Consider the following 21103-nt stretch of genomic DNA (forward strand, 5'->3'; position numbering starts at 1 on the left):
GTGCAGCCCAGTGCCACGTCCCGTCCCGCCGATACCGGGGACGGGCGGGGGATGCGGGCACAGCGGCACGGATGGGTGCGGAGATCAGGAACAGAACCGGAGTGTGGCGGGGGGGGGGGGGGGGACCGGGAGAACGGGCAGGGAACCGGGAAAGGGGATGGGGCACCGGGGGAGCCCCGCAGGATCGAGCGGAGCGCGGAGAGCGGACAGGGCTGTGCGTGGGGACCGCAGCGAGGCAGCGCACGGGGGTTGCGGGACAGGGCGGACACCTTGCGAGGGTCGGTCCCGAACGGCACGGGCCGGACCGGGTCGGCGGAGCACCTGTACGGGACGGTCCGGCCCGGTGCCGGTGCTCAGGTGCCCGGTGCGGATCTCAGCGGGTCGGGGGCGGGCGGGTCAGGGGCAGGTCCCCCGCACCCCCTCCGGGCCGCGGGCCCGGTTCCGACCCCGGTTCCGGCCCCGGTTCCGGCCCCGGTTCCGGTTCCGGTTCCGGTCCCGCCGCTCACCTGCGCGCGCCACCGCGGGCCCCGCCTGGCGGCGCGGTCACGTGTCCCGCGGCAGCCAATCAGCGGCCGCGATGGGCGGGGCCCGGATGTGGCGGCGGGACCGGAGCGGGCGGGGCCGCCGGGACCCCCGGCAGCGCTCCCGCCTCCGCCCTCTGCCGCCAGCTCCGCTGTGCGCCTCCCAGCCGGGCGTGCCTGCAGCCCGAGCCCGCCCGCAGCCCCTATTCGCACCGGGCTTCCCGGTACCGGTCTTCCCGGTGCTGGTGCGGGACCGGGCGTACCACAGCAGGACATCTTGTGCTGGCGTATCCCATAGCAGTGCCGGGCATTCCCATGCGGGACATCCTGTACTGTTGTCGGGTGTACCGGAGCCGGGCATCCTGTACCGGTGCCGGTCGTTCTGTACCGGAGCATCCCGTGATGGTGCTCGCCATACCGGTGCTTGGCATCCCGCTGCCGGAGCGGGGTATCCCGTACCAGCGGGGGTGTATCGGGGAAAGGCATCCTGATGCCGGGCATCCCGTACCGGTGCCTCGCACCCGAAGCAGCTCCGCCGGTCGCGGCGGCTCCCGGTGGGACCGGAAGGTGGAGCTCCCTGACCGGCGAACGGTCTGAGCCCGGCCTGAGCTCCCGCCGGGGCCGCGGGGCAAAGCCGCGCACCGGGCAAGGACCGCGCACCGGGCAAAGACCGCACACCGGGCAGGGACCGCACACCGGGCAGGGACCGCTCACCGGGCAGGGACCGCGCACCGGGCAGGGACCGCTCACCGGGCAGGGACCGCACACCGGGCAGGGACCGCTCACCGGGCAGGGATCGCACACCGGGCAGGGACCGCACACCGGGCAGGGACCGCTCACCGGGCAGGGATCGCACACCGGGCAGGGACCGCACACCGGGCAGAGCCGCACACCGGGCAGGGATCGCACACCGGGCAGGGACCGCACACCGGGCAGAGCCGCACACCGGGCAGCGCCGGCTGGGACCGAGCGGTGCCTGCCTGCCCCGGGACCGCGGGAACCGGGAACGGGAACCTCGGTGGCTGCGGGCAGTGCCACGCCTGCGGTTCCTGCTCTCCGCGAGCCCCCGCACGCCGGTGCCCGTGCCGCGCCGGTGCCCGTGCCACATTTCCTTCTGCTCAGTCCCGGTGCAGCGGCGGGGATCTGCCTGCACGGGGGCTTTACCGGGCGGGGTGGCGGCTCCGGTGGCTGCTCGCAGCCCTCGCACCTCGGGGCGGACGGTGCCACCGGAGCGGCGGCGCGTTCTGCCCGGTTTTGCCTGATCCCGCACCCAGCCGGGGCTGCACCCAGGGGTGACCCGTGGGGCGGGGGGCTGCACCCCGGGGGTGACCCGTGGGGCGGGGGGCTGCACCGGGGGTGACCCGTGGGGCAGGGGGCTGCACCGGGGGTGACCCTTGGGGCGGGGGGCTGCACCCGGGGGTGACCCGTGGGGCGGGGGGCTGCACCGGGGGTGACCCGTGGGGCGGGGGGCTGCACCCAGGGGTGACCCGTGGGGCGGGGGGCTGCACCGGGGGTGACCCGTGGGGCTGGGGGCTGCACCCAGGGGTGACCCGTGGGGCGGGGGGCTGCACCGGGGGTGACCCGTGGGGCGGGGGGCTGCACCCGGGGGTGACCCGTGGAGCGGGGGGGCTGCACCCAGGGGTGACCCCAGAGCAGGTTGAGGTGGCGGGGGCGGTTTGGGGTTGCAGGTGAGGAGCCGAGGGCTGGCTCCAAGCGCTGATGGAGAGGGACTCGTGCCAATCTGTGGGGGCAGCAGCTGCATTTGGGGTGCTCAGAGGGTCCCGGGGCAGCGTGGCCGGGTGGGGGTGAGGGTCTGGCCGAGCCCCCAGCCCCGTGGAGCCGGACAGGCAAGCGGGAGGATGGAAGTGGCTGGTGCTGAGCTCCAGGAGCCGAGGGCTGGACAGGGCACGGAGCCAGCGCTGGCACAGCCGGGCCTGGTGCAGCCAGGGATGGAGATGTGGGCAAGGCAGAGGCAGCCACGCTGGCAGAAACCTTGTGCCAGCAAGGAGCCTCACGGCTCCTCGTGGCTCCGTGGGGAGCTCCGTGTCCCACTCTTGGCCACTCAAAGGGGTCCCCGTGCCACCACGACCCATCCCAGCGACCACCACAACTGTTTGCCAGTGATCCCTGAGGCCAGAGCTTTGTCTGGGTGGCATGGGGGTCCCGGGGGCTCCATGCCCAGCACGCTGCCCGTGGCGGGGGCAGGACGGTGGGGTGGGACCCCCGCGTCAGAGCGCGCTGAGGAAGCGGAGGTTTCACAAGCCGGGGTTACACGTCACGCGGGCAGCGTGGCAGGAGGAACCACCCGTGGGCCCCGGTGGCCATGGCGCCCTGGCTGCCCACCAAGAAGCTGGGCGTGGGTGAGTGGGGGCTGTGGGGCTCTGGGTGGTTTCCACTCGGCTGGAGGGGCGCAGGGTTGAGGTGACATCCACGGGACCCCCGTGGGCGCGGTGGTGGCAGGTGGGTGATGGCAGTGGCGCCGTGCTGGTGCCACTGTGAGGTGATGCCAGGAGGGGAGCAGGTCCCTGCCGTGCTGGCAGGAACAAGCAGGGGCTGCAGGGCTGCTGACAGAAGGCTCAGGGAACGGGGCCGGGTGCCAGCAGGACCCACGCACCAGGAAGCTCCAGAGCTGCTGCTGGTGGGGGTGGGAAGTTCTGGGGTGGGGGCTTGGCTTCCCTCCAGGCTCTGGGGCTGGGCTCAGCCCGGCTGCTGAGGCTCTTGGGGAGCCTTGAGACACCCCAATAATTTTCCTCAAGTCCCAGCTGGGGCTTTGCAGCAGCCTCGGTGTTGGTGGTTGCAAAGCCCTGGGCACCCCCATTCCTTGCAGCACCCCCAGCTTGAGCTCCCCGTGCCCTGCAGCACCCCTGGGCACCCCCACTCTCTGCAGCACCCCCAGTTTCTGCTGGTTCTGGCAGCCCTGTTCTTCTTCCCGTTTCTTGTGGGGCCGTTTCCTGCACCCTTCCCTTGCATTCTCTGCAGTGCTGGAGCAAAGGCTGAGCTGCTGCAGGGTGCTGGGCACCCCCTGAACTGCTGCAGGGTCCTGGGCACCTCCTGAGCTCAGGGTGGGCACGGGAATGGTGCTGGAAGGGACCCCCGGGGTGCAGGGACTGTCCCCCAATCTGGGGACCAAACCAGGCTTGTCTGCCCCAAAGCTGTCCCTGGGGCCAGAAATAGCGACAAGGACAACCACAGCACAGCCGGGCAGGAAGCTGCTGGTCACTAAGAGCACCGCCCCCCTTCCCTCCCACCAGCTCCGCTGTCCCCAGACCTGTCCCTGGGCCACCAGACCCTGTCCTTGGGCCACCAGACCCTGTCCTTGGGCCACCAGACCTGTCCCAGGGCCACCAGCCCAGGGCAGGGGCTCAGCTGGCACTTGCCTCCCCGCACTGCTTGTGCCAGGAGCAGGACCACTGGCACCCAGGGTGTGGGTGGCAGGCAGAGGGGTCCCATAAGGGACCCCTGGGTGCCAAAAAGGGGCTGGGGGCTTCTGCTGTGCCCGACACTGTGCTGGCAGTGCCGTGGCTCTCCTGGGGTGTGGGGTGAGCTTGCTCGGGGGTCTCACGTTTTTTGTAGGGCTGAACAGGGGGCACCCATGGGGGGCTGGTTTTGGGGTGCAGGTGCCCAGGGCTCGGGGGCTGGTGAGGGGCTCCAGGCAGGGATCCCAAATCCCAGCCCCTCTCCCCGCAGCCGTGTGGAACTTCCCGCGCACCCAGGAGCATCACCTCCCGCTGCAGATCGGGGAGATGGTGCACATCCTGCAGGCCTCCGAGGGTAAGGGCACCCCTGGGTGCACCCCAACGTGGGGTCCTGCACCCTCCTTTGTCCCCAAAATGGGGCCAGGACCCCCAGCCTGGCTGACGATGTCCCCTCCCCTCGCAGGCTGGTACTGCGGGTACTCGCTGCGGAACAGGGCTGCCCGGGTAGGTGAGGGGGTGCCGGGCTTTTGGGGGCAGCAGGGGCACTGCTGGTGGCATTCTGTCCCTGCTGGGCGTCTGGGGGGGTGGGCAAAGGGTCTGTCCCTGGGGTCTCCGTGCAGAATCTGCCCCTGGGGTCTGTGCAGGGTCTGTCCCTGGGGTCTCTGTGGCACACTGGTAGCCAGAGGTGCAGAGGTGTCCAGTCTGTATCTGAAATCCCGATTCCAGACCGTCCTCTCTCCTTTTCTCCTGGCACATTGGTAGCCGAAGGGCGGGGGGGATGTTGCCGAGGTCCAGCAGCAACTCTCCCTAACTTTCCCTCCTGGTAACACCAGGAAGAGTGTGTGTTTTCCTTGTGCCTGCTTCCCACAGTCCAATCGGGTCCTCTGCATGTTATGGTCACAGGTTAAACACAGACTAGGGATGGGGTTCCCTTTTCCCCAACCAGCACACCCATCCCGCCCCCTCCACTGTGCCCCTCTTCTTCATTTCGGGGTGTTTTTCATCCCCAAAACCCCCTCCCATTATTCCACTGGATTATTTTGCATCCCAGCCCTAGTTTGGGTGGTGGTAGGTGATTCCCAGGAGCAATTAGGTAATTAACATTTCACTGTCAGTACTTAGTTCGAGCCAAGTGTCCCAGCCAGGCTGTTTTGTTCATAACTTTGGGACCCCCCAGCTGTGCCCCCCCCGAGGGAAATCTCCCAGCCTGGGGGTGCTGATGGCTCCGGCTCCTTCAGGGCATCTTCCCGGCCTCGCTGATCCGGCTGAAGGGCGCCGTGGTGGAGCAGCAGCGGGGGTAGGTACAGGGGAGGGGCAGGGGGGGGTGGGCTCCTGCCCCGTGCGGGGGTCCCCGCGCTTCTGGGGCGCTCCAGGGCTCCCCGTGCCTTCCCCCCAGGGTGGAGGAGAGCGTGGTGCCCTCCGAGATGCCCATGGTGCAGGAGATCACCACCACGCTGAGGGAGTGGGCCGCCATCTGGAAGCAGCTCTACGTGGTGAGGGTCTGGGCATCGGGGTGGGGGGATCTGGGAGCGGTTTTGGGGGGACCCCCGGTGACCCCTGCTGCTGCTGCAGGCCGGGCAGACGGAGCGCTACAGGCAGGTGAAGAGGATGATGCAGGAGCTGATGGAGCAGCGCTCGCAGCTGCTCTCGGGGACGCTGCCCAAGGACCAGCTCCTGCGGCTCAGGAAGGAGGTGACGGGCAGGATGGACTACGGCAACAAGTGAGAGCGGGCACGGGGCACCGTGACCTCAAATCTGCCTCTGGCACGGGCTCTGCGGTGCCCAGGTGTGCCCAGCATCCCAGCTGGCTGGCCCGTGGTGGCTGAGTGTGGGAATCCGTGGTATTGATGATTCTGAGGTTGTAGAAAGTCTCTGTCTTTCTGCCCCGCTGCCAAAGCAGAAGCCATAATTGGTCTGTGCTGGTTTCCAGGTTGTTTATTCTGTTTATCTCTCACATGTTCTGCTGCCCTGCCCAGCTCTGTCCTGCAGGGCAGCGTGTGGGGCTCTGCCCTCAGTGGGATGTGACAAACATTAAATACCAGAAACTCCCTGGGCTGCATTTACAATAACGTGCCAATATCTGTCACCTACGTTGGACAGCGTGTCCCCAGCCTGAACCAACAGAAAAATGCCAACACCACAGTGGAACATGGAGGGCATGAAGAAGGAGAAAAAGGACAAGGCACACCCAATTTCCTCCATCTTGTCCCCTTTGGACCCCTAATCTAGAATCCTAAAATTTTACTTTTGCACCCGTGCCACACTTAATTATTATTTATATCAAACACTCAGAGCTGGTAATTGATCCTGTAAGATTGCAAACTCTTTTCCATGGGCAGAGATCACAGCCAGTGTCTCTGGGGGCTCTGTCCAGGGGGGTTCCTGACCCCTGCCAGGGTCCCAGGGCAGCCAGAGGGAAGCTCTGCATTCCCACAGCTGGGGACAGTAAGGTGCCACCAGCTGCTGAAGCCACCCGGCCGAGGGTTATGGCTGGGCCAAGAATGTTCCTGGCGTTGCCAACTCCTGTCCCCTTTCCCGGTGGCATCTGAGGGGACAGGAGGTGCAAGGCCAAGTGAGTCCTGGGTGGACACACAGGCCCCTGGGCCCCCACTCCTACCTCACCCCTTGCCGGGCCCTGCAGGATCCTCGCGCTGGACCTGGTGGTGCGCGATGAGGACGAGAACATCCTGGACCCCGACAGGACCAGCGTCATCAGCCTCTTCCAGGCTCACAGGAGAGCGGCGCAGACCCTCACCCAGCGCATCCAGGAGGAGACGGTGAGGCCGCTGCCAGCCCTGCGCCCTGTGCCAGGGGACGTGCCAGGGGCTGAGCCGTGGGGCTGAGCCACCTCGTGCCCCCCTCAGAGCTCGCAGCAGAGGGCAGCCGGCCGTGGCACCCACGGGGCTGCTTCGCCCTCCCACAACCTCTACCTCTGCGTCCGGAACTTCGTGTGCCACGTCGGCGAGGAGGCGCAGCTCTTCATGGCCCTCTACGACCCCGGCGAGCAGCGCATCATCAGGTGGGGTCCCGGGGGGCTCAGGACAGACCCCTGCTCTGCTGGATGCTTGTCCTGCTGTCCCCTGTGGCCGTTCCCCAGCCCAGAAGGACCCAGCGGGTGTCCCAGGGGGAGGGGGCATGTCCCTTCCCACAGAGCAGGAGGCTTGGTCACCCCATGGGACAGCCCCTCGTCCTGCCCCAGGTGAAGTCACCAGTGCGGTGACAGGGGACACCAGTGGGCTGTGGGGTCCGTGGGGTGGGAGCCGGCGGGGGCTCTGCCATCCCGGTGCCCACCTCAAGCATCACCCGCCCCGCAGCGAGAATTACGTGATCCGCTGGGCCAGCACCGGCGTCCCCCAGGACATCGAGCTGCTCAACAACCTCAAGGTCGTGTTCACGGTGAGCGCAGAACATTTCGGGTGCCCCGTGTCCCCCCCTCGTCCCGCATTGGTTCCCCTGCTCGTGTACCCCCATCCCCTTCGCAGATCCCGGACGTGGCACCCGCCGCGGCGCTGCCCCTCGGGGTCCCCTCCCGGTGCTGGGGGGTCTCGGGGTCTCCTCCCGGTGCTGGGGGTCTCCTCCCGGTGCCGGGGGTCTCGTTGTGGCCTCCCGGTGCTGGGGGTCTCGTGTCCTCCTGGTGCTGGGGGTCTCGTTGTGCCCTCCCGGTGCTGGGGGTCTCGGGGTGCCCTCCCGGTGCTGGGGGTCTCGGGGTGCCCTCCCGGTACCGGGGGTCTCGGGGTCTCCTCCTGGTGCTGGGGGTCTCGGGGTGCCCTCCCGGTGCTGGGGTTCTCGGGGTGCCCTCCCGGTGCTGGGGGTCTCGTTGTGCCCTCCCGGTGCTGGGGGTCTCGGGGTGCCCTCCCGGTGCTGGGGGTCTCGGGGTCTCCTCCCGGTGCTGGGGGTCTCCTCCCGGTGCCGGGGGTCTCGGGGTGCCCTCCCGGTGCCGGGGGTCTCGGGGTGCCCCGTTCCCGCTCGTCCCACGCCCCTCGGCAGCTGCTGCTGACTCAGCGCTTTGGCTGCAGCGCATCGCTGACCCCCGGGACGCTGCGGAGCCAGTGATATGCAAATGAGGCGAGAAAAAATATCAATGTTAATGAGCGGCATCAGCACTTCGGCTCCGCTGCCGCCCTCGGGCTCTCGCCCATCTCCCCACTCTGCTCTGCTCGCTGCTGATGTCCCCGCGTGTCCCCTCGCATTGTGGCGTGTCCCCATCCCTTGTCCTTCGCGCCGCTGGAAGGTTTTGGCGCAGGGGCAGCACCCGAGGGACCCGATCCCCTCTCCAGTGTCGCCGGAGCTGGGGTACAGGGCCACCCTGACATCCTTACACCATGCCAGGTTGCCCCCCGCTTGCCCAGCTGCCTACTCTAGGGTGACCTGTCGGGCCCGTGGGTCCTGGCATTGTCCCCACCGCGGGGTTTGGGGACTCCTGGGGTGCACAGAGTCCCCCAGAGCAGCGGGGCTGCGTGCCACTGTCCCCGCAGTGCGGGGCAGCGGGGGAGCTCTGTGCCCACCCTGGGCACGCCGAGATCACCGGGCGCTGGCGCTGGCATGTCCCCTGAAGTGCTGCCGGGGTGACACGGCCCCTGTCTGTCCCCCAGGACCTGGGCAGCAGCGACCTGAAGCGGGAGCGGCTGTTCCTGGTGTGCCAGATCATCCGGGTGGGGCGCATGGACCTGCGGGACAGCCACAGCCGCAAGCTCAGCACGGGGCTGCGCCGGCCCTTCGGCATCTCAGGTGGGGCTGGCCTCCACGGAGACCCCCGGGGACTCCCGTGCCACCACCCTGGCACCGCACCCAGCCACCACACCAGGCTCTGCTGTGTCCCTGGGCTGTCCCCTGCTGTCCCTTTTCCTTGCTCTCTGCGTGGCTGTCCCCACACTGTCCCCTCTGTGCTGTCCCTGCCCACCCCGTCCTGGCACAGGGGACCCCTGCCTTCGCCTCCCCCCACGATCCTGTTCTGGGCGTGGATCGCTGGCTGGGAGTGCCACCCCTGCCACGGTGCCACGTCTGTGTCACTGCAGTGATGGACATCAGCGACATCACCAAGGGGACGTGTGACAGCGACGAGGACAAGCAGCACTTCATCCCCGTCCACCTGTGAGCCCCGAGGGTGGGGGGAGTGCTGGGGGGATAGGGAGCAGCACCCCAGGGCCCGGCTGGCATGGGGACACCAGCTGCCAGGGGACAAGAGGGACAAGGACCAAAGAGAAAAGGTTTTTTTCTCCTAAATGTGGCATTTCCAGGGTGGCTGCTGATGGCGATTTCCTTCACAACATGATCCGGAAGGCGGTGGAGGGGAAGGACATCAACCACAAGGGACAAGGTAGTGACCCTGTGTCCCCTGGGCCCATGAGATTCCATCTGCTTGTCACACCAGGGGTCGAGGACTTGCTGTGGCCCCTGGTGGCTCCTGTCACGGTGGTCCCCGCAGGGCTCTGGGTGTCCCTGAAGATGCTGTGGGGAGACCTGAGCCAGGTGAGGAAGGACCACCCGCACCTGGTGGATCGCAGCACGGCAGTGGCTCGCAAGCTGGGCTACCCCGAGGTCATTATGCCAGGCAAGTGTCGGGGTGGGGGGACAAACCCGGGGGGACCCTGGGGATGGCAGCGTGGTGGCAGGACCCAGTGTGATCACCTGGCTGTCCCCTCCAGGTGACGTCAGGAACGACATCTACCTGACCCTGGTGCAGGGTGAGTTCGACAAGGGCAACAAGAAGACGCCGAAGAACGTGGAGGTGACCGTGTGTGTCTGTGATGAGGCAGGAAATGTGCTGCAGGTATGGCTGGTGTCACCTCTGTCACCTCACCTTGGTGTCCCCCATGTCACCTCACCTTGGGAATGGCAGGTGTCCCCCGTGTCACCTCACCTTGGTGTCCCCTGTGTCACCTCGGGTATGGCAGGTGTCCCCCGTGTCACCTCACCTAAGTTATGGCTGGTGTCCCCTGTGTCACCTCTCCTCGGGTAGTGCCAGCAGCTCCAGTACCAAAACGGGCTGGAGGAGCCCCTTGGCAAGGTAAAAAAGAAGAACGTTTCTTTTTTTGACTTTAACTTTTATATTTTTTAAAAGGCGACAGTGGATTGGAGCGTGAACGGGTTACCTTTCTAAATTGGACAAATTACTAATACATGAATTTCCTCCACCCCCCCGAAGGGATGGAAAACAAAATGTTGCTTATAGAAAATGAGAAGGCTTTAAAAAATCTTAAGAATCAGGGTGACAGAGGGGAGTTTGGGGCGTGGCCGGGGGGAATTGTCCCTCCCTGGGAGGTGATTTGGGCTCATCCCGAGGTTCTCCTCCCGGCAGAACGCGATCCACGCGGGAGCAGGGGACAGCCCCAGCAGCCACCACCGCTCCGTTGTCTACTACCAGCAGAGGCACCAACGCTGGATGGAGACCCTGAAGGTCTGGGGAGCCCCGGGCACGGGGGCTGGGGTGGGACAGGGCTGCAGCCCCCCCAGGCTGTGCCCCTCACTCCTCCTGCTGCTCTAGGGGGGTCCCTTTTTTGGGGAGAAGTCCTTGGTCCCATCTCAGGGGGTGAGAACCCCGGGTTTGCTCTGGGGTCTCTCCTCCATCCGTGCTTCCAAAGAAAACTCAGCAGGCTCTTGTTGTTCGGTCTCAAGGCAGTTTATTGTGAGTTATCTAAAAGATTTTCTTCTCGGGCTGCTGTGGTTTGCTCAGAGCTCAGGCAGAGGCACACACACACCCTGACATCCTCTCTGACTGTGTCTTTTTCTCTCCCACTGCCCAGGGCTGCTGCTATCTTTTATATGATATATTATGTATTATATGCTTACAATTTTCCCTACTACCTATATTACAAAGTGCTTTTCTACTCTAAATCAATCCATAAGTGCCAACATCACCAAGAACATGGAGGCAAGGAAGAAGAAGGAGGAAGAACAGGATCAGCCCACTTTCCTCCATCTTGGAACTTCTGACCCCTATGTACAAAATAAAAACCCCCTGTACAAGTGTTAAACCCCCCTGTACAATACTAAAAAAAATTCCCCTCTGCTTTGTAACTACTTCTACTATACTACCAAACCCTTTGTGACTGTTCCACCTCCAAAGTTGGTAACTCATCCCATGGCTCAAACTCAAAATCACAGCTGTTTCCAGCTGCCTGCCAGGGTCTCAAATGCTCCTGACCAAGGCCTGGAACCTCTAAAAATGTCTGAGGGACATTTTGAGTTCCAACATCAGGGATGATGGAGGTGCTGCCGGGGTCACAGCATGGACACCCAGCTCTGGGGAGGGTAGTCCTGGGGATGGGCACTGCAGCCCTGTCCCCATCCCAGTGCCCCCAGTTCAGCCTCACTGGTGGCCTGGGAAGGCTGTGGGGTTGGTTTACAGCAGTGACAGCCTGGCACAGCCCCTGCCTGGGCACACAGGGGCATTGCCCAGGTGAGGGCTCATCCCCCACCCCCTGCCCTCACCCTGGCACACGTTCCCACCCCAGATTGCTGTTCCCATCGAGGACGTGCACAGGACCCACCTGAGGTTCACCTTCCGCCACCGCTCCTCCAGTGACTGTGAGTGTCCCTTGCTCCAGGCCTTCCTCCCTGTCCTGTCCCTGCCTGTAGACTTGTCCCTTGTCCCCTGCAGCTCCCCCTCACCTCCCCCCCGTGTGTCCCCCCAGCCAAGGACCGCAGCGAGAGGATTTTCTCCATGGCCTTTGTGAGGCTGATGCGCCCCGATGGCACCACGCTGCGGGATGGGGAGCACGACCTCCTGCTCTACAAGGTATGGGGGGGGAGCCACGGAGCCCCCCTAAAATAGGTTGGGAGGGCTGTGGGACAGCAGCACTTGTGGGGCCGGGGTCCCAGTCCATGCTGGTGGCACGTACCCGAAGTCCCTGAGGGTTTGTGGTGCCTCCCCGCTGTCCTCGCTGTCCTTGGTGGCAGGGGCTGCCTGCACACAGCGTCTCCAAGCCCCACGCTGCTCCTTTGGAATGACAAGTTTTGTTTGGGAGGAGGTGATTTAAGCGTTCGTGACGGGCAGGGAACGTCCCCGTGGCGTGGCTGCGCTTCACCTGATTTCACCAGCCCTGGCACTGCTTGGGTTTGCTCCCAGAGAGTGGAGGGGAGGCAATATCGCTGCTTATTTGGGAAAAAAAATGCTGTCAGCTTTAATTTGAAGGTCCCCTGAAGGTGCTGCCCCCTTACCTGGTGTCCCCTCCCCAGACTGGGATCGCTGTGACCGGAGGAACGGGAGACACGAGTTGCTCCCCGCTGCCAGGGCGAGCTCTGGACTCTTCCCTGTGTGTGTTGACACTTTTTGGGGTCCCTTCTGGGGTCATGGAGCTCCAGTGTCCCTGGAGGGGTCACCTGCTCCCCTGCCCCTGGGCTGCTGCATGGGAGTGTCTCTGATTTTGGCAACGTGACCCCAATTTCTCCAGGCAGAGCCACGTCCCTCCCTGAATCTGCCTTTTTTTTGGGATGAGCCGACCTGCTCCTGCCTGCCGTGGCAGCCCAAGACAGGGGCAGACCACGCTGTTCCTCCCTGAGGCTCCTGCACATTTGAAATCATTATTAAGTCCCTCCACCCCGCTTTATTTTTGGGTAAAAGACCCAAATTCTTTAACTGCTGCCATGGCCCTCGGCGCTGGCTGCGGTCCCTGCCTCTTTGGAGACTGTCCCCTCCACAGCAGCAGCACCTTTGGGACGTGCCAGTGCTGGCTTTGGCAGGGAGATCAAACCTCCTACACCTCTCTGCTAGGAGAACAAACCCCCCAAACCTCTCTTTTGGGTCCGTGCTCCCCTCGGAGAGCTGTCCCTGCCCTCGTGAGCCTCCACGTCCTGAGCTGCTCCATCCTCTCCCTGCCTGACTCCGGCTCTTCCCGGCAGACAGCGGGGGCTGGACTCTGGCAGTCAGAAGCTATTTCATCTTTTTGTCTCTGCTTGCCAGAGGAATGTGAGTGAAGGGCTTTTAGCTGCTCAGACCTCTTGATCTCCAGCTGCTCTGAGCTCCAGACAGTTTTCCCCACGTAGGCTCAGCCCTGGGAAGGAGCACAGGCTCCAGATGTGTCCTGGAAGGGAAAATCCAACAGCAAAACAGCTCTGTCACCTCCGTCCCACCTTCAGCACCTTCACCTTCACCCTGCCAGGCTGCAGGCAGGGAAGGATGGATGTCTGTGAGCTGCAGCCTGTCTGCCTGGCTCTGGTCACATCCCAGGCTGGCCAACGAGCAGGGAAAGCCACTCAGAGTCACCCCAGTGAGCCCTCCTGCATGGAACATTTCCAGCTTACAGCAGGGAACACGGCAAGAGGCTGCCCATAGAGGTGGGAGATGCAGGGTGACAGCGACGTGGGTCCATCCTGCACACTTGGGTGGTGTCCTGCCCCGTGTTGGTGTCCTGCTGCATGTCCATCCCTGCAGCAGTGTTGAATTTCCAGCCTCAGACTCCTCCTGGTCCCTCTGCTCCTCCTGCCTGTCCTGTCCCCATTGTGGGACACGGGCTGGGCTTTGGTGGCTCCCTCAGGGATCAATGTTGGGGAGCCAGGGGGTACCCAGGGGTGGGATGAGGGTGCTGCGTGGTGGCATCCACCAGCCATGGGCTCAGAACTGAGCTCCTGGGCACACAGGGGGGCTAACCCTGTCACCGTGGGGTGTGACCTCCCCGCCGTGTGCCCTGCAGGGTGACAGCAAGAAGCTGGAGGATGCCAGCACCTACCTGTCCCTGCCCTCGGAGAGGAACCTGTCGGAATCCAAGCTCCTCTCTGGCTCCTCCTTCCGTGTCAGCGGGGCCACGGCGCCTTTAGCCGTGTCCAGCCGGGACAGCTTCCAAATCTCCACACTCATCTGCTCCACCAAGCTGACCCAGAATGGTGAGTCCTGGTTCCCCACGCCGGGGGAGGTGGGGCTGTGTCCCCTCCCCGCTGGACCACATTGTGATATTTGGAGTCCGGTGTCCCTCCCACTGGGACAGAGAGCTGAGGGCAGTGGGAGCAGCGAGTGCTCAGTCACTCTTTGGCCAAGGCTGTTCCTGGGGGACATCAGCTCCATGTGGGCATTTTGGGAGGGCTGCCATCCACTGGAGAGGAGCAGCAGCGAGTGGAATTCCCACTCGAGTGTGGCTGCCGGAGATTCTGTGACCTCCCTTCCAAACTGAGGTGGGAATTGGGGCTCTGTGGTTTAACCCCCATCCCTGGCTTAGCTCAGGGCAGTTTCCAGCCCAGGTCAGGGCTGCTGAGGGCATCGGTGCCCCCTCGGCCCTGACACATCCCCCCTTGCCAGGGGAAGGGGAATGCTGGGCTCTCCTCCCACTGCTGTGAGGCTGGAAGGTGGGAATGGCTCATCCTGCTCTGGTTGAAGTGCAGGGGGCTCGGGGGACGTGGCCTGGTGCTGTGGGGATGTGACACACGGTGACACAGTGGACACAGGGTCCAGGCCACCGTGGTTTGGTGTGGAGGGCTCAGGGATGAGGCTGCTCCATGAATTCCCTCGCTGCAGCCCAGTTTCGGCCGCCACAGCCACGACAAATTTAAAGTTTGTGCTGTATGGTCCTGGCATCGGGGGGGCTGAGCACTGTGTGAGGGGGTTCTGGCTGCTCATGATAGTAAAAGGGTTTTAAAATCATGGGGATGAAGGGTTAAAAGGAAAAATCAGCTTAGTAAGCCCTGGAAAAATAAACACCCTAAGCACATGGAGAACTTGTACTTGCTAGAACTGCACTGTGTAGGTAGTACATGATAATGGATAGAATTGTTAGATGTGATGATTGTTTAGTAATTAAATATAATTGCTGTTTTATCATAAGAATAGCCATGAGAAACTGTGGTCAGGGGCCTAAGAAAGATCACGAGAAACTCATGTCAATGTATACAATAAAAGTTTAATAATGAATATGGGAGTTATATAATGATAGAATATAAAATACGTTCAGCTTGAAAGCCACGTTGGAGTCAGATTTGGGTCTGTACTCCTGATTCCCAGAGCTGTTAATAAAAGCTCCTGCAGATAATCACATCCCATGATTATGTTTCTGACCCCTAACACTCCTGGGCAGCGAGGGTGGCCTGGGGGAGCTGGGGGTTGGTGACACTCTGACACGAATGCTCGGTGCTGAGCACCCTGTTCCTCTGCCCAGTGAACCTGCTGGGGTTGCTGAAGTGGCGCTCCAAGCCCAGCCTGCTCCGTGGCAACCTCCAGAAGCTGATGAACGTGGATGGAGGGGAGGTCATCAAGGTACAGCCAGGATTTGCTCCTCCACCTGCAGGGAACGCTGGGCTCCAGGATGGTTTGGATGGATGGAGATGAGAGATCTCTGAAGGCTGCTCTTAGAATATCAGGTTTATTAGGGATGGAGAAAAGTCCTGCTTGGAGCTGCCAGATGCAGCTCGTGGTGAGGCTTGAGGGGATGGAGGAGAGGAGAGACAAGAGGATGTTCTAGGAGAGGGTGGAAGTCCTAAGAGGGGGAAGATCCAAGAGAGGAGAAGTTCCAAGAGAATGTCTACCCCTTATCAGGGGGCTTCAAGGTGGACTGGAACAAGACTTGGGCCAATGGGGTCACAGACACTTGATGTTTTAGGGGAGGGTTACAGGTGTGGGGTGAACCATACATTTTGGGGATGAGATAGAACACTCCATTTGACTTTTGGACTTATCTGTAGGTAAGGGTATTGTCCAGCCAGTAGGGAGGATTGTTTTCATCCTGGCTGTACTATCATAAATCTTTTGCCAGGCGATTCTATTTATCCATCCTTCCCAACACCCACCTCTCTCCTTGTTCCCCGTGCCCAGAAGCTGGGTCGTGGGCCGTGCTGGGGTCAGCCCTCGAGCCCTCACAGCCCCCATGTCCCCCCAGTTCCTGCAGGACACGCTGGATGCCCTCTTCTCCATCATGATGGAGCACTCGGACACCGACGTCTATGACACCCTCGTGTTTGACGCCCTGGTGAGCAGAGCCTGTGTGGGTCTGAGCCCCCCACCCAGTGCAGGGTGGGCACTGGTTGGACTGGGGCAATGGGGTTTGCTGGTCTGAGGGAGCCAGCACAGGGCAGGGCTGGGTTCTGGGGGACGCTGCCCCTCTGGGGGACGATCCCAGCATTGTTCAAAGGGTTTTTCCCACACCACCACAAGAGTGATCCCGGTGATGGGAGCAGGGCAGGGTGGGCTCACGGTGGCTGAGCTGCGTCCCTGCCTGCTGCCCTCAGGTTTTCATTGTGAGGTTGGTGGCTGACAGAAAGTTCCAGCACTTCAACACGGTCCTGGAGGCCTACATCCGCCAGCACTTCAGCGCCACGCTCGCCTACAAGTGCGTTCCTTGGGCTACGGCACCGGGAGGGACAGTGGGGACAGCCAGAATGGGGCTGGGACAGCTGGGATGGGGCTGGGACAGTGGGGACAGGGAAGGGACAGTGCTGGGACAGCTGGGATGGGGCTGGGACAGCTGGGATGGGGCTGGGACAGTGCTGGGACAGGGACAGTGCTGGGACAGGGAAGGGACAATGGGTACAGACAGGGACATTACTGGGACATCTGGAATGGGGCTGGGACAGCCAGAATGGGACAGGGACAGTGGGGACAGGGAGGGACAGGGCTAGGACATCTGGAATGGGGCTGGGACAGGGAGGGACAGTGGGGACAGGGAGATACAGGGCTGTGACAGCTGGGATGGGGCTGGGACAACCAGGATGGGGCTGGAACAAGGAGGGACAGTGGGGACAGGGAGGGACAGTGCTGGGACATCTGGAATGGGGCTGGAACAGCCAGAATGGGACAGGGACAGTGGGGACAGGGAGGGACAGGGCTAGGACATCTGGAATGGGGCTGGGACAGTGGGGACAGGGAGATACAGGGCTGGGACAGCTGGGATGGGGCTGGGACAGCCAGGATGGGGCTGGAACAAGGAGGGACAGTGGGGACAGGGAGGGACAGGGCTGGGACAGCCGGGATGGGGCTGGGACAGGGAGGGACAGGGCTGGGACACCCCGGACACCCCTCCCCGCAGGAAGCTGCTGGCGGTGCTGACTCAGTACGTGGAGCAGGCGGGCCGGGGGGAGCCCTGTGAGTCCCTCCCGGGCACTTTCAAGGCCCTGGAGTACATCTTCAAATTCATCGTCCGCTCCCGGCACCTCTTCGCCCAGTAAGTGCTCCCAGTGCCTCCCAGTGCCTCCCAGTGCCTCCCAGTGCTGCCAGTGCTTTCCAGTGCTCCCAGTGCTCCCAGTGTTCCCAGTGCCTCCCAGTGCTCCCAGTGCTCCCAGTGCTCCCAGTGCTGCTGGGGCACCCAGCGTGGCACCCACCACTCCCGGCCGTGCTGCTGCCGTGGCTGGTCCCCAGAGTGGTTTTTCCATCGCTGTGGATCCTCTCCTTGAGGATTTTGGAAGTTTTCAGCTTTGTGCCATCCTCTGGATGCTGCGGGACAATGGTGGTCCACTGTGGGGGTGGGCAGGGCTGTCCACCTCAGGGTGGGAGAGCTCTCCAGCCACCCCAAATGTCCCACAGTGACCTCACCCACAGTGACCTCACCCCAGTGACCCCTGACAGGAAGTTTCCAATGAGTTCCTAAAATCCTCCCACAGAGGTGGCATCCCCCCCATCCCACGGAGGTGACCGAATGTGCTGGGCACTCTGTGCCCGTGCCAGGCTGGCACAGTGCTGGGAAGGTTTCCTGGAGCCCGGTGGGTGCCGTGGCTGGAGCTGGAGGTGCCTTCCAAGCCCAGCCCTGCTGTGATCCTGCTGTGAGCAGAGGAAAGGGCTGGGTTCCTCCACATCTCCAAGGTCAAGGTGCCCCCAGGTCCCTCCAGAGCCCCCCCAAGTTTCACTTGTTCCCCTTCACATCCCAGTGGGGGTGATGGACAAACACCCCTCCTCCGAGCTGGCGTGGGAGAGAGGAGGAAATCAGGAGCTCTGACATTACCAGACGTTCCTCTTTCGTTCCACCAAAAGCTGAAGTGTCCTGAGGGAGCAGCGAGGTGGGCAGGGAGGGACCCCCCCAACACACATGGCACGGGGTGGGTGCTGGCTGGCACCAGGAGCAGTGGGATCGCCCCGTTCCAAGCACTGCGGTTCAGCAGACAGCTGGTTTTGGGGGGGATGAGGGTTTTTCCTCCTCCACCACCCCAAACCCAGGATGTGTTGCCCCCAGGACTGTCACACCTCGCTTTGCCCCACTCTATTCACAGCGAGATCTGAGTCTGTCTGTCCTTGCCTCTCCCACCCGTGGCTCCAGGTGCTCCAGAGCATCCCAGCCAGTCTCTCCCTCCTCTGTGAGCAGATTCCCAGCTCAGAGTGCTGCTGGCAGGAGAAATCCATCACCCAGCTTGTTTGCAAGTGGCCCCCCGTGGATGAGTTTGCCTGGAGCAGAAGCATCCCCGAGGGCATTTAGCGATTTGATGGAGCTTCCCTTTATCTCAGCGCGGGGCTCCTCAGATCCTCTAAGTGCTGCAATTTGTACGGGCTCTAATCGACAGGAATCGCGTTGTAATTAAGAGTCCTGCCTCTGGGATTGCCTGTGCTGCTGCTGGAGCTGTGAGGATGCTTGAGCCCTGTCCTCCCCCTTGGGCCACCTCCCCGTGTCCCCTCTGCGCCCCAGTGGCACCGTGGTGACATCTGTCTGTCCCTCGCTGCTTCCTCCTTGCTGCTTCCTCTGCCTGCTTCTCCTTTTTAGCCACCACCGAGGGTGACAAAACTTTCCCTGCCAGTGCTCGTTGCACCCCCTGGATTTTCAGATTTTCAGGCCAGGTTGGACAGGGCTTGGAGCAACCCATGGCAAAGGTTGGGACTGAATGAGCTTCAAGGGCTCTCCCAGCCCAAATTCCAGGATTTTTTTTCCTAGCTGCTGGCTGGATAATTTTTCCTGCCGCTGCTCAGTGCCAGTGATAGGAGAATTACCTCAAGCAGTGACCATTCCTGTGCTCACACCTCAGCTTTGCAGTTTTTCCTGCAGCTTTGCACATCCCATGGTTAAAATTCCCTCCTTCGGTTCGCTGTTCTCCAGCTGCTGAGGGGGGCTAGAGGGCTCAGGAGCTTCCTGCTCAAGTGGGATGGGGCTGAGCTGCTTAGAGATGGTTTTTGGGTTGTAGAATCACGGAAAATAAGATTTTTTTAAAAAGAAAAAACGAGATTTTTTCTCTGTGGACATGGTGGGGTAGTGCCAGGGCAGGGCTCCCCCCTAGATCCAAATGCTGATGGATGAGTGGAGTGAATGGGGATGCCAGGGAAGGTGTGTGGCATGGTGACAGCGTGGTGACAGCACGGTGACTCTGGCCACTGCAGGCTCTACGAGGGGAAGGAGGTGGCCGAGTTCCAGCGCTCCCTGCACAGATTCTTCCTCGCCCTGACCCAGCTGATGGAGTCCCCGCTGGAGGGTCCCACGCTGCTGTCCCAGGTGGGGATGGGAGGGCTCAGCTCTGCTGTGCCATGGCAGGGAGGGTGCCCAGGCCAGGCACTGGCTGTCCCCAAGCTGGGGTGACACTGTACCACTGTGTCTGTGCTCGGTTTGGGGGTGACCCTGTCCATCCTGTGTGCAGAGCTCGGGAGGAGCTGCCACCCCCTGCGCTGCCTCGCTGTGCCCAGGGTCCCCCTCGTGCACCCTGAGACCCCCAAACCCCTGTCCCCAGTGTTTCTTGTCCCCAGGGTCCCCCCTCGTGCACCCTGAGACCCCCAGCCCCTGTCCCCAGAGTCCCCTGTCCCCAGAGTTTTTTGTCCCCAGGGTTCCCCAGCCCCTGTCCCCAGAGTTTTTTGTCCCCAGGGTCCTCCTCGCTCATCCTGAGACCCCCAGTCCCTGTCCCCAGAGTTTCTTGTCCCCAGGGTTCCCAAGCCCCTGTCCCCAGAGTTTTTGTCCCCAGGGTCCCTCCTCACTCACCCTGAGACCCCCAGCCCCTGTCCCCAGAGTTTCTTGTCCCCAGGGTCCCCAAGCCCCTGTCCCCAGAGTTTTTGTCCCCAGGGTCCCCCCTTGTGCACCCTGAGACCCCCAGCCCCTCGCTGCCTGGGGGCTGAGGCATGGATCTGGGTCAGCAGCTGTCCTGCCCACCCACGTGCTAAACTCTGGAAAATCTGGAAAAAAAAAAGGAAGAATCTGGGGAAAAGTTCCTGGGGATTGTCCCCATCCTGGATCTGGCCTGGCCTCATTCCCAGCATTTTGGGGCCGGGCTGGCACAGAGGGGAGCAGAGCTGTGCAGGCTGGGATGGGGCTGGTGCTCTGGGAGCCCTGTCTGAAGGCAGCACGGTGGTGTCTCTGCAGGGAGCAGCTCTGAAATATCTGCCCTCCATCCTCGAGGACGTGGTTGGGATCTTTGACTCCTCCACTCTGGGGTAGGGTCCCTGTGTCCCCATCCTGTGTCCTGCCCAGCCACCCCTGTCCCTGCATCCAGCACAGGCCTGAGGGCGAGGGCAGGCAGGGGGGTCTGGCATCACCTCCTGATCCCTTCCCGGTGCAAAAATGGCAGAGTTCTGCTCAGTTTTAGCAGCTGCCTGTGCTTGGGCAGGGCTGAGCCTGAGAACTCAGCCCCAGCTGGCTTCATTTTGGGAATTTGGGCAGGTTTTGTGTGCTGGCTGCCTGTGGTGGGCACAGCTGTGCTGTGGGATTGTCCTGCCCCATCCAGGGGTGTCCCCCCCCCCATCAGCCCCATCCTGAGCAGAACCTGCTTTAACTGCTGTCCTGATGGCAGGGCCATTCTGAGGGACTTCGTGGGGAACCTGCTGCCCCAGCGGCTGCTGAAGCAGAAGCTGCAGTCCCTGAGGGGCATTGCCAGCAGCAGAGCCTTCCAGTGCCACGGTGAGAGGGGTCCTGGGGGCACTGCCAACGCCGAGCTCACCCAGAGGCCGTGGCACAGGCTGAGGGTGATCCCCTGAGCAGGGACCCCCTCCTCTGCCTTATGGCCGGGGTGGCATCACCCCACCCACCATTTGGGGACAATTCCCTCACGGCCGTGCCCCCCTGTGCCCACCCAGAGTGCCGGGAGCTGGTGCTGCAGGCGGCCCTGCCCATCCTGCAGGAGCTGATCCAGGCAGGGGAGGAGGAGGACGCCTGCATCGAGCTGCTCAGCAGCATCCTGGAAGTGCTGGACCAGGCCCAGAAGGTAAATCAGGAATCTGTGACCTGACCAAACCCCTCTCAGTGGGGTTAAGCACCAGTTCCTGCTCAGGATTTCGCTGGAGTTCAGCCTGTGGGTGTCACCATCCCAGCAGGGTGGGACACAAAGCTTGTGATTTCCACCTCAGCGAGT

At 62.8% G+C, this 21103-nt stretch overlaps 1 protein-coding gene across 1 annotated transcript in view; it reads left to right on the forward strand.

Moving 5' to 3' along the window:
• The first annotated feature begins 2844 nt into the window (after positions 1–2844).
• The window catches only part of LOC110468737 (dedicator of cytokinesis protein 2), a 48820-nt gene continuing 30561 nt past the window's right edge, over positions 2845–21103 (forward strand). Inside the window, exons 1-26 of the mRNA XM_077782552.1 lie at positions 2845–2881; positions 4209–4292; positions 4401–4441; positions 5176–5234; positions 5334–5430; positions 5510–5658; positions 6579–6714; positions 6802–6956; positions 7252–7333; positions 8530–8665; positions 8953–9028; positions 9175–9254; positions 9363–9488; positions 9583–9707; positions 10236–10334; positions 11392–11464; positions 11572–11675; positions 13570–13759; positions 15022–15119; positions 15739–15828; positions 16088–16188; positions 16885–17019; positions 19152–19263; positions 20119–20189; positions 20546–20652; positions 20829–20956. Coding sequence (XP_077638678.1) covers positions 2845–2881; positions 4209–4292; positions 4401–4441; positions 5176–5234; positions 5334–5430; positions 5510–5658; positions 6579–6714; positions 6802–6956; positions 7252–7333; positions 8530–8665; positions 8953–9028; positions 9175–9254; positions 9363–9488; positions 9583–9707; positions 10236–10334; positions 11392–11464; positions 11572–11675; positions 13570–13759; positions 15022–15119; positions 15739–15828; positions 16088–16188; positions 16885–17019; positions 19152–19263; positions 20119–20189; positions 20546–20652; positions 20829–20956 — 2691 coding nt within the window. The remainder of the gene's footprint in view (positions 2882–4208; positions 4293–4400; positions 4442–5175; positions 5235–5333; positions 5431–5509; positions 5659–6578; positions 6715–6801; positions 6957–7251; positions 7334–8529; positions 8666–8952; positions 9029–9174; positions 9255–9362; positions 9489–9582; positions 9708–10235; positions 10335–11391; positions 11465–11571; positions 11676–13569; positions 13760–15021; positions 15120–15738; positions 15829–16087; positions 16189–16884; positions 17020–19151; positions 19264–20118; positions 20190–20545; positions 20653–20828; positions 20957–21103) is intronic.

The sequence above is a fragment of the Lonchura striata genome, chromosome 4 (assembly GCF_046129695.1).
Source record: "Lonchura striata isolate bLonStr1 chromosome 4, bLonStr1.mat, whole genome shotgun sequence".
In the NCBI taxonomy this organism is placed as follows: Eukaryota; Metazoa; Chordata; class Aves; order Passeriformes; family Estrildidae; genus Lonchura; species Lonchura striata.